A 16,702-nucleotide genomic window follows, 5' to 3' on the forward strand; every position below is an offset into this window, starting at 1 on the left:
CTCATCAAGGGAAAAAAATATGTTTGTAGCTGATGTCCAGACCTTCTCTTCACACCTTAAAACTGTCAGATTAAACTTTTTCTCATGCAGGAATCTTTCAGTTGTCTTTCTCTATAGCTACAAATCTCTGGCTTCAGAGAAACAATTCCCTGCCATGCCTAAAAAGAGGTATGTCTCTACTGTCATGATATCCAACCTTGTAGCCTGCTTCTTCCTTTCTGCTCTGCTCTTCCTCCCTAACTATCCTCTCATGTTGGGGTGAGACACAGTAGGCTGTTTGTGTTATCCTCCCTATGCTTTCAGTGCGGGTGTGTATTTCCGGAGTGGGTGTATCATTCCTCAGTCCCTGACTCTGCGTTACTCTGAATCTGCAGTTTTCTTGTTAGGACTGACAGTAAATGACCTTTGCGTGTGAGCTAAAATTTTGCTCTTCATCTTCTTCAAGACCTTGAGCTGTGTCTCCTCTTTGCGTCTAAAACTTAAGACCTGGTTTATGTGCTAGTTAGAGAGAGAATTTTCAGATCTTTTCAGCCTTTGCACCTTATAGCATAAATGACGGGAAAAATATAAAGGGAGAATCCTTGTTAATTTTTTACCTCATTTCAAGTATTTTAACTGATGGATCATTCTGTAATATGACTTTTTAGACGTACTACCAGAGACATCATGTACCTACCTCACACTTAGCAGTCTGATGCCCAAAAACTTTCATTGCTTCTGAATATTTGTAGAATGCAAGCTTAATCTGCAATATCTACAGTAAATGGAAAGTTTAAGCAAGGCCTCCCAGCTAAACCAAAAACATCTGAAAATAATAAAATGTAACAATGGAAGAGACATTTTCCAGTATAGAAATTGTATCATTTGAAACTGTAAGATGTTTTCTTTCCTGAGAATTTTTTTTTTTAAGTCCTCACTGATTGAAAGTTGGAGATCAGTGTCGCAAAATTAAGTCTCAGATGGTACAATTTAGAATATAATCTTGCATTCATTAGGTAAAGGATTCCTTTGGTTATTTGACTGCTGTATGCAAATGTGACAATTTAGGCACGTATGTGAAAAGATGTTCCCTCTCCATGTTAAGAGTTAAGGTGTATAATGCGAAGTTCTTTACTGACAAAAATTCAGTTTCAGCGTAATTACATAAAATTTTCAATCTTCTTGTGATTTTGTAGAATTGGAATTAATGTTTCTGTTTTCATTCCCCTTTTTGGACCCTTTTATTTGCTTATTGTAAAAGCAGACTGAGTTGTGCCACTTTGTACCACTGCAGAGCTCTAAGGCTCCCCAAGGCCATCAGGATCCTGCCAGAGGAAGAATTTTCACAGCAAGCTGCAATTACTGTTTTATTACTGTAAAGTGACTAATGTTGCTCCTGTATAACCCTACATCTTGCCCATAGAAAAGACGTTTTGATCAAGGTTGAAAAAGGGACTTTAATAAGTGATGTCTGTGATTTCTGACAGTTGCTGGAGCAATCCTTCTCACTCATAAACCAGTATAGGGAAGATGATTAATGCTGTTTCACTTTGTGAGGCATCAGGTTGCTCACAGATGGGCCAGCATCATGAACTGAGTAAAGCTATCTTTTTATCTCCTCTTGACAAGGTATCCAAAACACAGTTTGAATGTGGCACTAGGAATAACTGGAGTTCTTTGTTCTTTTCTGCTTAGAGAATCATTTAACTTCATTTCTATTAGTGTATCTTAGATGATGAAAACTTTTATAATTTGATGAGTATCTTACAATATACAACAATATAGAAGTTATTTAAACTACAGATCTTCACATTAGTTAAGCAAAAACCTTTCAAACCAAAGAACTTTCTTTTATTTCATTTTCTAAAACAGTAGCTTTTAAAGAAGTAGAGTAGTTTTCTTCTGGTGTAATTTTACTTCAGTAAATTTCCTTTTTATTAATGCCATCACACTCCAAAGGTGTAATTCTATTGCTTCATAGTGTTATGTCTTTACAGTTCCCTTCTGTCTCTATTGCCAGTCCTCTGCCTGAAGCCACTCTGCTTATTGTCTAAATCAGACGTATAAGGTTCAAAATTACAATGAACTGAACCAAAAGCATAGTTACTTGTGATGCATACCTATTTCTAAAATATAACACCAAAACAAGCAATATTTTTTTTAATGCTTTCACATATTGCTAATATTTTGTGGGTACTTTAAAAATACAGCTCTGTGATGTTTTTCACTCTGCCTCTCCCCATGCTTTACACTTTAAGAAGAAAAAAACAAATATAGGAAAATGCGTAGAATGGATTAGGAGAGGAAGGGGTGGGGGCTGCCTGTAGAAGAAGTAGAAGAAACGTAACACAGAAACTTGTAACAAATCCAGCTGTATTGAAATCTAGCGGAAAGATTTCTGTTCATTTCAGTCAGGTTACCTAAGGTCTCCCAAGGAGGAAAGGAAAAGCCCTCGAATGCATGGGATATGCTTTTGCTTCTGCGTTGGTTTCTAGTAACATCTGAAAATAGTGACATACAGACACTGATTAAGCACACTTACGGAGATGCTTTCTGAAGGAAGGGCTGGACTAGACTGGTTTAAATAATTAAACCAGACAAACCCCGAGTCTTTTCAGATGTGATAAGGGGACGCAGATCCCAATTACTTTTCCATTTTTCTTCAACTGTTTCAGCTTTATCTAATAAAAGAGCTTACCTTTCTGTATACATTTTAGGTAAAAATATGTATCTAAACTAAAAAAGCTATAGTAATACAAATTCTTACAAGATACTTTTCTGGTCAAAACAGTCAAAGAGCCAACCCATCCTCATCAGCAGTGCTAATTCACTTTTAAAAGCTGGAAACAAGAAGAGATGGAAATCTCATAATAATTAAAGAGTTGTGAAGGATTAGTGTTTGTCCCTTGAAGTTTTTAGTTCTAAGTAAGGACTTAATTGATACTTTGTAGTCATAGTTGTTTTTAAAACTTAAAACAGTGGCAGGAAATTTTGAACCATGCTACATTAATGTATTGTTAAGCTGAAATTGCTTCATAGCTGAAGGGGTCATAGACGAAAAAATTAATTGAAAGAAAAAAGCAAACATAGGCCTTTATTAGTAGTACACAGGCAATTAAAATTTCAAATGAGTTCATACTTTGAGTAGGCTTTGGAGGTTCCTCTCTCTCTCTCTCTCTCTCCCCCCCCTCCCTCCCACCCTGGTATTGGTAGCACATTTCCAGTAATTTGCACTGTTGGTTGTCAGTCTAGTATTAAAAAAAATTATCCTCTGGAAGATAAATAGGAAATGTAAATTAAAAAACATTTTTACACATCGTCAGTAGTCTTAGAAAGAATTCTATTGTTAAACTGTTCAAGCTTGTGGGGTGTATTGGTAGCATTAGTTACGTCATTGCTCTGGGTGTTTTTAGTGGTTGTAGTTTTGATAGCTATATAATTATTCCCAAATGTTGATATATATAATTATATATTACTATTCCCAAATTCTTACACAGGAGTGTGCAAGCAAGCATAGTAAAGCTATACTAACCTGCTGTACTGTTGACAATGTTGTGTATGTGTAACTATATATGTTTATACATGCATATATATGAAGAGGGTATTTTATATATTTTTTAATACGAGTCATATAAATGTATATTTATATTTGTTTATATTTCTGCATACTTTTATATAAATAACTACATATTTTATGTCACTGCTGTCACATAGAGTGATCTAACTTACTCCTGTAAAGCCCATGAAGAGTGTCATCATACAACACAATTGTTGAATTGTTGTTTTACCTTGGTGTGTGTATGCATGTTCTGTGTACACAGAGGTGCCAAATTAGAGCTGAGAGAGAGTGAAAAGAGGGCTTTGAATATTCCTTTGTGTCTTCTTTTTTAATATTGTACTGGAGCTCAATGGTTGAGCAAGAAGTAAAAGAGGAAAAGTATAGATATATTGTTCAATAACAGCCGAACAGTTCTTCTCATGGAAACTTGAGTTTGAAGAATGAGAAATGGGAAGATTTTTTGTTTGTTTGTTTACTTTTCCCTTAAAGGGCATAGTCATTCGCTGTAAACCTTATACTTGTTTTGATTAATAAAAAAGGAGTTTAATAAAACCGTGTAAATGTTGAGCCAGGAGGATGAGTATGGAGGGGACAAAAGTCTGTGTGGCTCTATGGTTGGGGGTTAGACAGATGCCAGATATTTGGAAATAATTTTCTTTTTCTGTTTTCTCCTCCTGTGTTTTTTGCATGCCCTGATATCTTTCACTATGTCTGTTCTGCTACCAGCTCCCTGACAAATTCAGTGTTCGAGATCAGATTTTACAAAATGCAGGGTCTCTGAGCAGCTGGCAGATCTAGTCTTTGGGAGTATTGACTTTCAAGTATCTTTCCAACTTATTTCTGGTGAGGGTGAAATGTGTAGTGTGCATGTCCTTCCTTCTTTGCCATGACTTCGTTGTCTTTCCCTGTGTACAGCCTTCTCGCTCATGGAGTGCCCTTCACAAGGCTGATAGCATGCTACAGTCATAATTCTCTCTTCTGCTGACAGGGAGAGGGGAGTCTTCTGTCTCTGCAGATTCCCAGGGAGCAGCTGAGGCCAATGAAAATAGACTTTTTGGGTTCAGTCCTGCAGTACTAAGTCTGGCAGAAATCCCAGAGAAGCTACTGGGAGTTTTGATTAAGAACAGAATTCATGTTTAGGACCATGGTTTGCATTTAAATGTAGATCTTCTGGTTTTGCTACCTAAACGCTGTAGCACTGAACTGGTCTACTAGTTTAGGGAAGTTTCCCTTCCCTAAGAAGGGAAACAGAAAGATAGAGGCTAGAAAATGTTTCTGTTACTCAGCTTGAAACAGTCAAAAAGTAAGCTTCATGTAACTGGTGAAAAGCATATTGGACTTTAGAATTAAAAGTTTTAATGATTTTGACAGTGAAGTATGGCACAGCAATTATGTATCAAAGAAAATGTTTAATTTTAAACTATTGAATTTAAAATGAATTCAATATAAAGGTTTAAAATTCTTTAAATTTGCTCTGCTTTAAATTTTCAGTCATATCTGTCTTCATAAGTATTAGTTATGCAATGTCTTAAAAGCTATAGTTACTCTGATAAAATTATATGGAAAAGAGTAATCCAGGTATTATCAGGGATAGAGTTTGCTGAAGCCAATCAAGAGCACATTGTGTCCAGGGTTGCAAAATACTGGAGTGCCAAAAGTAAGCTGGTTGATTCCACCTCAAAGTAATAGCTTCGTATATGAGAAATCGCAGTAAGTTGTTTGTTTATTGGGAAAAGAGATGAATCCTCTGAATTAACTTCTGTCCTATATTTTGATTGTTGAAAGATGCCCAGCTTTAGAGTGTCCCACTGAAAATATTGTATAAGCCAAAGAGGTAAATCTCTAAAGCTCTTTTGTTTTGCTGAACAAAAAACAGAGATCTGAAGGAGAGGAAACTATGCTTTTGCCACTCCACAGAGGGAACTTTAGTAAATAGTAACTGGCTGGGTTTTTAGTTTATTATCAACTCAAACAAAGTATCAGGATAGTCTAGACTGTCATCTGGGGAAATGTTTCTTGCAAGCTAAATGTGCTTTTTTTTTTTCCTAAGAGCAATGTGTGAAGCAGTTGTTTTTCCTACTTACATTAGCAATTAACAACATTGCATTCACCTGCATGTCCATGGTGTTAATAGGGTTTCTGATCTGCTGAGCCTTTTTGCATGTTTTTCTTAATTTACGCAGGAATTGGTTATGAAGTATTTTCCCTCCTCTTTTTGTGAGTATGGATGCATTCTGAAGGCCTTCCTAAAAGGGCTACTAAGAAGAATACAGTTAATGGGAGAGACTCCACACTGCAGTCATTCACTGTTACCTAACTTCAGCAGAGGCTCCATCATGCGTTACGGCGCCTAACTTTGTTCTGACTCTGGGTTGTGGCCAGCTGGGGGCTAACATGTAAACTTCATCTCCTTTTATGTCTTCCTTCTTATTTTTGACGTCACAAAGTAGTACGCAGATTGCGAGAGGGTTGAAAAAAAAATTGGACCACTTCTCCGCCTACCACAAAAGTTGAAGTTACGTTTAGCTGCTTTTAAGTTTTGCAGCTGTAGAAAACTCTATTTTTGCACCTTTAAATTGTCCTGACTGCTCTTCTGCACTTGGCTAACCGAAATATGTCCCAACATACCATGGTGAGATCGGAGTTTCTGAGAATAATTAAGTATTCTCCGTGGACCTGTTCTGCAAACCCTTGTCCATGTGGGTAGTCTTAACCAGTACAAAATGCCTCACTTTCATTAGTGGGATTGTTTTCTGGCATGAGTAATGACACTCAGCTCCAAAGCAGGGGGGTGAGGGTGGGGAGGGGGACTCTGCACTGTGCTCTTTACACTAGTCTTCAATCCTCTTAAAAGGTTATCACATCTGCAGACCTGAATCTTTAAATTTCCTCTTTGCTGACAAGAGATTCTGTTCCTTTGAGGTTGAACTGAATAGCACTCATTTCCTGGGGTGGGGAACCAAAAACCTGTGGAAGATGTAATTAAAGTTTTCATATTATGGTCCACAAAAGTAGCATATTTTCTTTGCAGGCATACAGCAAGGTATTGACTTCTTAATTCTTGGGATATGAAGGAATTGAAGACTATAATGTGCATTTGTCCAGCTTTCCAGAGTCTAAGTTTTAATGAGTAATATCTTTTTCTTTTCATCATGTGGGCAAATCTTGTCTTGTCAATGAAATCTGAATACAAGGTTTTGTGCAGGGTATGGAGTTTCAGCAGAGGTAAGGACAATCCTTTCTGTCACTGAAAATCAAACATCCAGCTGTCAGGCTGTAACAGAAAATCTTTCTGCGCTACCCTGTTCCACCTACAAAGCTTTGTTGGTAGTATAGTGTGCTCTCCCAGTGGGGATTTAAATGGCCTTGGCTTCACTCTGGTCTTCTGGTATTTGGTGGATTTAGGTCTTACCCTTGACCTTATGGTCGAGAGGAAAATATCTGGCTTCCCTTCCATTAAAGTTTTGAGGTTTGGGGCTTGGGGCTTTGGGGACAGGTATTATTTGTTGTGCTGTAGTTCTGAAGGAGCCTAGTTGTGAACCAGAATGCCAGTATGCTGGGAATTCCTCTAACTCAAAGGAGAAACGTAAGAGGAGAGGGCAGTAGGCAGCGTGATACACAGAGTTACTTCACTGCTTTGAATTTTGTAGACATCTCAGCAAAGTAAAGATGTAAGAAGCTAATAGTAGGAGAGTAGTTACAAACTGCTGAATCGTGCAAAAAATTATTCTTGTGATTTCTTGTCTCCATGTACACTTTGCACTGGGGTAATTCAGCCTGTAACTTCTTGTAGTAACTGGTGATTATTATTTCGTTGTGTGTCAGCTTGTGTGTTAAGTATTTGCTAGTAGAGGTATTTCATTAGAGTCCAATATCCAAACTCGGATTCAATCTTTATGTAGTAGTAGGGCTTGTGGAAGTATAAGGAAATATATACATTTACACGAAGCTCCAAACAAACCAAAATTGGAGACCTTGCTGGAACCAAGATTTAGTTATATTTATTTTCCAGCTTTTATTCTACACTTGAAATTTTGTAGCAGTCAGTGTATGATACTGCAGTTGCACATGGCAACAGTTTCTTCCAAGAAGTTTGTAAGCATAGGGAAAAAGGTTGCTTCTGAAAGCAGCTAAATTCCATAAATGACAAAAGCAAAGTATTTCCATGTTTCTATCTTTCTCTGCTTTTTTTGTGTGTATATTTTTCAAAATATTTTGTCTTAAAATATTAGAAGCATTTTCTTCAATGTTGAGATTGATTACAGAAAATTGCATTTTATTTCAGAAATATTGTTGATTATCTGGTACTTTGCTATCCTTTCCCATGTGCTTAGCTGTGTAAGAATGAATTATTTTTCATTTAAAAAAAGACTTTTAAGATCTGCAGATAATACTATATTAATACTTTATCTGCTTAAAACTGACATAATATCAATTATATTAAAATGGGTGTGTGAACCCTGGAATGTTGTTTTTGGAAAAGAGCTGCTTTTGCTGTTCCAGCAAGAGGAAAATGAGAACGTGCTTAGAATGGACATGACAGCAGTACTGGTGGAAACTGGAATTTTGCTAAAAGCTACAAAGCCCACATAGACTGCTGCATTAAACATGCTTTGTTTTTCTTCTTTCATTTAGAGCTGCCCCTCCACTCCCTTTTTAATTTCCATGTGTATATTAAGTTGCCTAATCAATCGCAGGAGTTTGTGTGATGGAAAGTATTGCATTGCAGGAGCTGGTCAGAAATGGTCATGTGGGACCAGTAGAACAGTAGTAAAAATTCAACCTGAAAATGAAAGCTGTCAGCTGTGTAAAAACATTTAAGCCTTCATGATATATTTAACATAAATGTTCAAAACCTTTTTCAACTAAACTGCTCTTCTTCACTATTACATATCAAAAAAAGATTTATAAAAATCATTGCTTCAGACAATGACTAAAGAACCTTCTGGGGATGTGTCTCAACTTTGAGTTTTCCACAATTTAAAATGTTTAAAAGACTTTGGTGTTCATTGTTTATGTTAATCATAAACTTAATTGTATTAAATAATTAAGGACTTGACACAGAAGTTTTCTTTTTTTTAAAAAAAAAAAGCCGGGGGAAGGAGGCTCAGACTTTACTATTCAAGCTTTGGTTTATGTGAACTTTGTAGTCTAAATAGCTGTACTGCCCATCGACTGTTTTTTCCAAGAGAAATCAATAGCTTTGCCAAGACTCTCTCATTTTCCAAGAGACTAGCTCTCATTTTCAGCCAACAATCTTTTTTCCTTAACTTGTTGGATGTCACCTTTGAAAAAAATGCTTTTTATTTGTATCAAGCCTGAATCAGTACAATTCATCTAACTTCTTGTTACCTTTGAAACCTCCCTTATGGTGAACCCTCAGTGTTGGCAGCTAAGCATTACTGCAAAAAGAACAATTTTCCATATTAGGATGATTAAAATATTAAAGGAAAAACAATTTTAGATAATCTTTAATAAAACAAACATATGTACCTTTGTAATGTTTAAATATCTTTTTGCATACTGTGACTTATGATCTGCAGATGTTGGAGTTGAAGAAGAAGAATAATATTTGCATATGCATACATTTCAGATTTGTGGTCTGAACTCAAGTACAACTATGAGTATTACCGACCCTTTCATACTCAGATGAAAAGTTAATCAAGGAAAGCCCTGATCTCCCATTTTTTGGAAACAGAATGTCTGGGCAACGCTGTCATTCATGCAGAATCAGTGGGAGAATGGGGCACGCCTTGCTCTTCCAATCCTGCTGGTATTATGGTAGGAGTCACACATTGTGGGATTTCCCACTGCAGGAAGATGGAGCTCAATTATACTTTTAATTATTGAAACATTTAGATTTCACATTGCAAAGGGGAAAATTCAGATACAGTTTCTTTGAAAAATCTCATCAGTAATCAAGGACCAGGTGCTGCAACAAGCAGCAAAAATAAGTTTCAGGTTTCTGGAGACCTCTAAATGTTAGCGGAAATTATGGGGAAATTTGCTACAGCATCCTATCAGAGGTGTAATACAGTTGTTCCTCCAGCATGTTTCCTGTTGGAGCATCTTCTAGCAAGGTGAATTTAACTTCAGATCTTTGCCAATACAGACTTAATCTCTCCAGTCGGAAGCTTCCTTGACATGGAGTCTAGCCTCTTGGACTTTCACCCACTGTGCTAATTTTTCTTTTGGAAGGGAATAAAGTTCCTGGTAACCCTAACAGCAGGTACTACTTTCCAGCATTCAGGTCCCATGTATTAGGTTGTTTATCTAATAATGCTGATGTATGAAATGGATTTTTCAGGTATCATTAATAAAAATAAACTGTTTACTTGAGCCTGCAAGTGAGGTGGTAGAAGTTGAAATTACTTATTTTCTCATCCCTTCATTAATATTTGCTAAATCATACTTATGGGAGAGAGGTTCTGTAAAAAGTCCTTATGAAAGGCAAATTTGCTTCGTAAGGAAGTGAAACAGATTTATCAAGTATTAGGTTTTGTTCTTTAATTGACAGGGGTGGGAGGGCATATCTCAGATCTCCTCCTTTACTCACTCCTCATGTGATTCATACTGATCAACATGCTTAAAGTTTTCAGTATTTTAATTTTAGTAATAGAAGTATCAATATTCCAAATAGCTTATAGTTAAAAATATTTACTTCCAGACACATTGCTTTCATATTTAGTTATGGTTCTATGGAGTTTTGTTCAAATAAAAATGTTGGAAGAGACTTTACAGTTCCTTCTTGCTAATCTCTCTAGCACTCAGACATGAAATACAGAATTTGTGATAGTATGCTGCTCCAGCACTGCGGTCTACATCCTTTTACCCTTCTGGGGCTTTTACATAGGCTTTATATAGGGGCAGGAGACTGCCACTGTACCACAAACAGTACTGTTGGGCTTTACTCAGAAACAATATTTTGGTGTTGGGAGCCTTCAGTTAAAATTTCAGTCTGTGCTTTCCTTTGAAAAGAAACTTCAAGTTTTCATATTCTTCCAGATAACTTGCAATGGACATTCCAACATGTCTAGGTGCCTTTTTACTTTTCTTTTTCTTTATGTCTCACCTTTTCTCTTTTTAGTTACCTAAGAAGAGGTAAAATTTTCATGGGCAGGAGTGGTTAACACAGTATGAAACTGTGGAGGCTAGGACTATGACAAAATTCAGATAGAAATTGGATCCTTATATGTGTACCAAAATATTTTAATGTTTTGTCCTGAATGACAACAAATGGTAGTCGGGATGTTAAACATTGTGTTTCAGGTTTTGAGCTAATGGGTGTTAGACACCAGGAGGAAACTTAATGTGGCAGCCAGATTATCCCATGTCTACTTACAGCAGGCTTTTTACACCTTCATCTGAATCATCTGGTTTTGGCCAGAGGTACAGGAAGAAAAACAAAATAGATGGATATTGGACCACACCCAACACGAATTCTTACGTTTCTAATCCTTGTGGCAGGCTCCCTGTCAAATATCCTTTTTTAAATTACAGGTAGAATTAGAATAGACTTAACATTTTTTAAAAGGGAATTAATGAAAAAGATCTCAAGGACCATGATAACTAGATAGTCCCATTTGTGAATACAGAATACATACTTTAGGAAAGAATAGAAATGCTGTAGTATAATTAAATTTAGAAGTCCAGTAAGCTATTTCCAGGGTTTTTTTTTTTATGTTGATGCCAAGAAAAAAGTACTTCTTATTAAATTTAATTATATTAACAGTTTGGATTGTTGATAAAGGTTGTCATTCTCCAAGTCATGGTGCATATTAAATATAATTTTCTGAGGTTAAAAAAAATGCATAACACGTATGTGCTGAAAATCACTTTCTTTCACCAAAGCAACTACCCTTTCTAAGCAACAAATTATTTATAACATGTGTTCTAACACATGTTCTTTCTGGCAAAACTATTCTGGCAGCAATGCTGGGAAAGGAGTAAATGAAGAAACACCTAACAATAAGACAAGAAAACCAGTATGGAAGAGATGATTGACTGATAAACTCAGGGTTTTTAAGGTCAGATGAACCATTATAATAATATAGTTTTGACTGACTGTATAAAACAGACCATAGAATCTCCCATGGTAATTTCTGAATCAAATACACAGCTTCATTTGAAACTACAAAGTATCTTCAGAATGGCGTCTAGTTTTAGTATGTTTGCTTCCTGTAAGTAAAAATACACTATGTGACTGGAGACCTTTATGTAAAGAGCTGTACTTTACTATTAGCCAGAAAATGCCTGAGTTCACGTCATACTGTAAAATCTTATGTTATCTTCTTAGGATAGAAGACCAGCCACTACTCAGACTCTTTACCTTTGGAATTCATTTTGGATAAACTGAATGGATAAAGATTTTTAAAATGGATACATTTGTTATGGATAATATTTTTAATTACAATGTTATTTTAAAATATTCGTATTACTATAAAGCATGTTTCTGAAATCTTAAATTATTCTTCTGACTCTTTGCATCATTTTTCCAGTTTTCCAGCATCCCGTTTGAAATGCAGTTGCCCTAGCTGTGCAAAGAACCACTCTTGCCAGGTGCAGATAGCAGGTTACTTCCCTGTTGCTATCTGGAAATGGTCTGCTGCTAGGTTCCTGCTTCTGTAACCCAAGGTTCTATAAGCCGCACATTCTCTTTAAGAGCTCAGGATCTGTTGCTTATATGTCATTATTCTGAAGTATCGTTCAGGATCTCAGCATTTTGGGTTGAATTTATTTTTATTTGTAAATCTACCTGGAAGCTTAATGATAGTTCCGTTTGTTCTTCTACTGTTTAAGATGCAGTAGTCAGATTTTTAGATACCCTACTGCAGACTTACACTGATGGAAGTTGCTTGGTTCTAGAACCTGAACATTATGATTTATGCACTTTCTGTTTATTAAGGCATGGGTAGGCACATATATATAGGTTTCCAGAGCATATGTTTCTTATTTAATGGGATATATTAAGCAATGGGTGTATTGGTATCACTGCTTCTTGTATCTAACTCATTCATATTTTCTTGCACAAACACTCGTTGTAGTCTGGTTTTATTCTCTAATCTTTCTTTCAAACGCACCCTCCAAACTCAACTTTTCATTAGTAGGGTTGGCAGAGTGTATACATAATCATCTTAAGTCTTATGGGAAGGTAATGGAACTCAAAGACAATTCACAACTCAAATTTAAGTTCCAAGTTTAATCTTGTCTGATTGGATACCAAACTTCTTAACATGGAAGGTCTTTGGCCAGAATATTCCTATGGATCACCAACCATTAAACAGAAAAATACATAATTTGTATTTCTACTCCTACTGTAATGTTATCCAAAGATTGGTCCTATAAAAAAGTGTACCTCGGAGAACAGATGCTACAAAAATACAATATTGTCCAGCAGAACTACTTATTTTCTGAATAGGAGTCCCAAAGTGAGCTGGGATGTCAAGATTATCAGTCCTGGTGAATGCAAGCTTTGGAAATTTGAAAGATGCATAATAAATCATTATTTGATTTCATTATAGGGGACATTCCCCCATGAAGAACTGGACTCCATTTGCGTGCATGGAATAAGGAATGCATGACTAGCCATCATGCTTAAGTTCTGCAGAGGAGTTGCACATTGAGTAGCCCTCCAGGAATAGATCCATGCCTACATGGGCTGATGCAGAATACAACTTTGGAAGCAGGACAGGATTTGGTATTCCCATACAGATCTGTGTGGATCCAGAGATTGTGCTCCCTTGCACTACTGGAAATCTTACTTCCTTCTGATAGTGATTATATATTATAATGGGACTCTCAGTGTTGCTAGTGGCTCGTAAATGGTCTTTTCAGGTTTACCCACACACATCCTTTTGTCTTTTTCAGCATCATGTTTTTGAGAATCTCATTCATGAGGAGTCTAAAATCAATCTTAATTTTCAGGAAAGACTCAATCTTTATTGATCTGACTGCAATCATCACTTGGGCAAGAATTCTGCAATGTGCAGGTTAGAGTCAAACAGTCAGCTCTCAATACATAGAGCAGACCACAGACTTTCCCAGAATCTGCCTATTATTTTGATAAAGTTCATTCAGGTATCAGTCTGGGAAAGACTTTTGCACACAGTGATTTATACATGTTGGTGGTTAATTTCAACTGGGCTGTTCACTTTAAATGAAGTTCAGCAAGCACATAAGTATCCACAGCAAAAATGCCCAACAATAATACTTCAGTCATTAATGAGAGAATGAGTGGACTTTTTTTAATAATTTGTATTACTATCATATTAGTGGTGTATATAACTTAGTTGACATTAGAATGGGAGTCTGCTTATTGAGCAGTGGTAAAAGCTTTTTCCGTGCATATGAAGCTCATTACTTTCACTGTGTGACATTGAGAATGCTTTTACAGATAATATTAGGAAATAAATTATAATACAGTTATTTGCGAGAGCATAATACTGTTTTCCAACAATGAAGTAGTGTTGTCATTGAATTCAATAGCCAAATTCTCATTTGTTTTCACCTGAGTCAGGATATAATTCCACTTCTTTCAGTTGTTAAATTCTGAGCAGTTCTGTTTTTCTTCTGATAGCAGGCAGACCATCGATGATGATTTGCAGGTTAAATGCAGTCTGTCACGTATTCCCCTCAATCTTTGTGACACCTGTGTAAACTTTATATGAAAGAAGTATACAGTCATAATCTGTGATGGAGTCTTTTCCTTACCCTTACCCCTTACCCAAAATCCAGACAAGATTACAGTGAGTTACTGGAATTTAAATCTTTGATGGTTGGAGTTTGTGTTTCAAATATTTGTCATTCTCATATGAGGCTATAGCCTGATGAGACCACTGTCTTCTGCTATCAGTCATCAGGATCTGTATTTTATGTTAAAAATTCAGCTCTCTCCGATTTGGCAAGGGCCTTGGATGTAATTAAACTGAGACCATTGTAAAGCTGCTTGTCTTCCAGTATGTTGAAAGATCACTGAAACCTTTTTCTAATGGACAGGATTTTCTTTTTATAATGTACATATTTTACTAAAAGTACTGTCTTTGTGGCTTGATGGACACAGGGGAAGCTTAAAGGTATAACTCTGAAGATTATTTTCTAATGAAAATCAAGGATGATTAAAATTCACAGTCCTTACCGGGTATTTAAGATCTTTTAATCTACTTTTATTGTTGGGCATTTTTGCTGTGGATACTTATGTGCTTGCTGAACTTCATTTAAAGTGAACAGCCCAGTTGAAATTAACCACCAACATGTATAAATCACTGTGTGCAAAAGTCTTTCCCAGACTGATACCTGAATGAACTTTATTGAAGATAGGGAACAGAACATTTATTTCTATTTGAGCTAGCTTTTACTTTAAGAGCCTTGTGTCTTAGTGCAAAGAAAACTGAATCTGAGGTCTCACTGGGAAGACCATTTTCTCCCTTTCCAAACATGTCAAAGCTCTTAATTTTATTCTTCAGGGTGCAAGTATCAAATTCTAGAAGGCATTGATTGTCCCATTTGTAGCTTGGTTGTGAGACCAATTGCACACTAGTGAAAGTGTGCGGAAGGCAGTGTGACCCCACATATCAGTACTGGAGTGTGTTTTCAGTAGGAGAAAAAGGAGAATAGGACAGGATAGCAGGGAGAGCAGCCATAACCCCACTGTTATGCCGCCTTTCACGTGACTGAGTCTGAGTGGAAGCTTTGCATTTTCTTCTTTTTTTCCCCCCTCTTAAAGTTTCTATAAGGATATGAAATCTGGCTTAGAGCAACCATCTGTTTCTCATTTGTTCCTAGAGAATTTCAGTTGATTGTTGTTCCCAGTTTGTGTTGCCTCATGAGGTCAAAAAATCTTTCTCTTTATACAGGTTGAACCTTAATGAGTTAACCATTTACAGGAATTTGACTAGGAGTATATTTTCATATAGTTTGCATGCTATATTCAGGGTACTCAATATAGCTTGAATAGGTTGTATTATCTCATGTTATTCCTCTGAAAATAAATGGTGGTTTACCAATTAGTCCTCTGTAGGTAGCACTATTTTGCACAAGCGTTCCAGCAGGAATGTTGATTCTGTGACAGTCGCTGGCATGGACCTTGATCAACGTGGAGTGAACAGAAGTGTGGCTCTGTGGTCTGTAGTTCCCTCCCATGAATCGCCATGAAGTAACTTAGTAACAAGAAAACCAGTTCCCAGTCCTTGTTTGCTTAATCTGATCTGCTCTTTTGATTGTTTGCTTGCTTGCTTGTTTGTTTGTTTGTAAAACTCTCATTTATTATGGATTTCACTGGATATATTGTCACTGCACAGATCAGTTTTGGGTCCAGCTGCCTTTCATTACTTGCATCTATCAGAAAGAAATAAATTGAAAGATCCTAATAATGAAAATCATTACCTTCAGTGGAAGGTGTCATGCTACTTCTGTAAGCAGTAACATAACTTAAATTTCCAGGTCTTCTTGGAAGTTTCTTAATATAGGTATCTACTGGATTAAAAATTGATTCCTTCTGTAGTTACTAGTACGCTGTCTTGTATAATACAGTGATCTTTCCTTTTTTCCAGATTACAGAACAGGCCCATGTTTCACACAAGTTAACAACCAGATGTGTCAGGGCCAGCTAACTGGAATTGTTTGCACAAAAACCCTCTGTTGTGCAACCATTGGGCGTGCATGGGGTCACCCCTGTGAAATGTGCCCTGCTCAGCCTCAGCCATGCCGTCGTGGCTTCATCCCTAATATTCGCACTGGAGCATGTCAAGGTAAGCCTTCTGGTTTAAATTGTGCATGACTATTGTGTTGCTGATACACATGTTGAAAACCTTGCATCCACTTAAAACAAAATCACTGTTTTCCTTGTGTATGTTTTATGTCTTAGTTTTGATAAAATTTGGATATGCTTTGCTGCTTCCAGATTTTAGCTAGTGTACATACAGAACAAAACTCAAGTGCCTGGAAAAAATGAATGCCAGTCAAGGAGCCATAAATACAGAGCATGAAAAGGTCAGAATGTCCATCACATACTGCAGTAGAGCACCAATCAGGCAACTGGCTTATGTTGCTGTACCTCATTCATTCTACTGAAAAATTCACTATTTCTTGCTACTGAGTTGTTTTCTTTCTGAAGTGGTTGGGAGTTATTATATAGACTTTTTTTTTTTTTTAATCCCATCATTTAGA

At 36.5% G+C, this 16,702-nt stretch overlaps 1 protein-coding gene across 1 annotated transcript in view; it reads left to right on the forward strand.

Annotated features, from left to right (window-relative positions):
- Positions 1-16,702, forward strand: part of FBN2 (fibrillin 2) — a 205,879-nt gene that overhangs the window by 44,774 nt on the left and 144,403 nt on the right. The window contains exon 9 of the mRNA XM_019471859.1: positions 16,087-16,284. Within this exon, the coding sequence (XP_019327404.1) occupies positions 16,087-16,284 (198 nt within the window). The remainder of the gene's footprint in view (positions 1-16,086; positions 16,285-16,702) is intronic.

This window comes from Aptenodytes forsteri, unplaced genomic scaffold (assembly GCF_000699145.1).
Source record: "Aptenodytes forsteri isolate BGI_AS27 unplaced genomic scaffold, ASM69914v1 Scaffold402, whole genome shotgun sequence".
NCBI classification, from domain to species: domain Eukaryota; kingdom Metazoa; phylum Chordata; class Aves; order Sphenisciformes; family Spheniscidae; genus Aptenodytes; species Aptenodytes forsteri.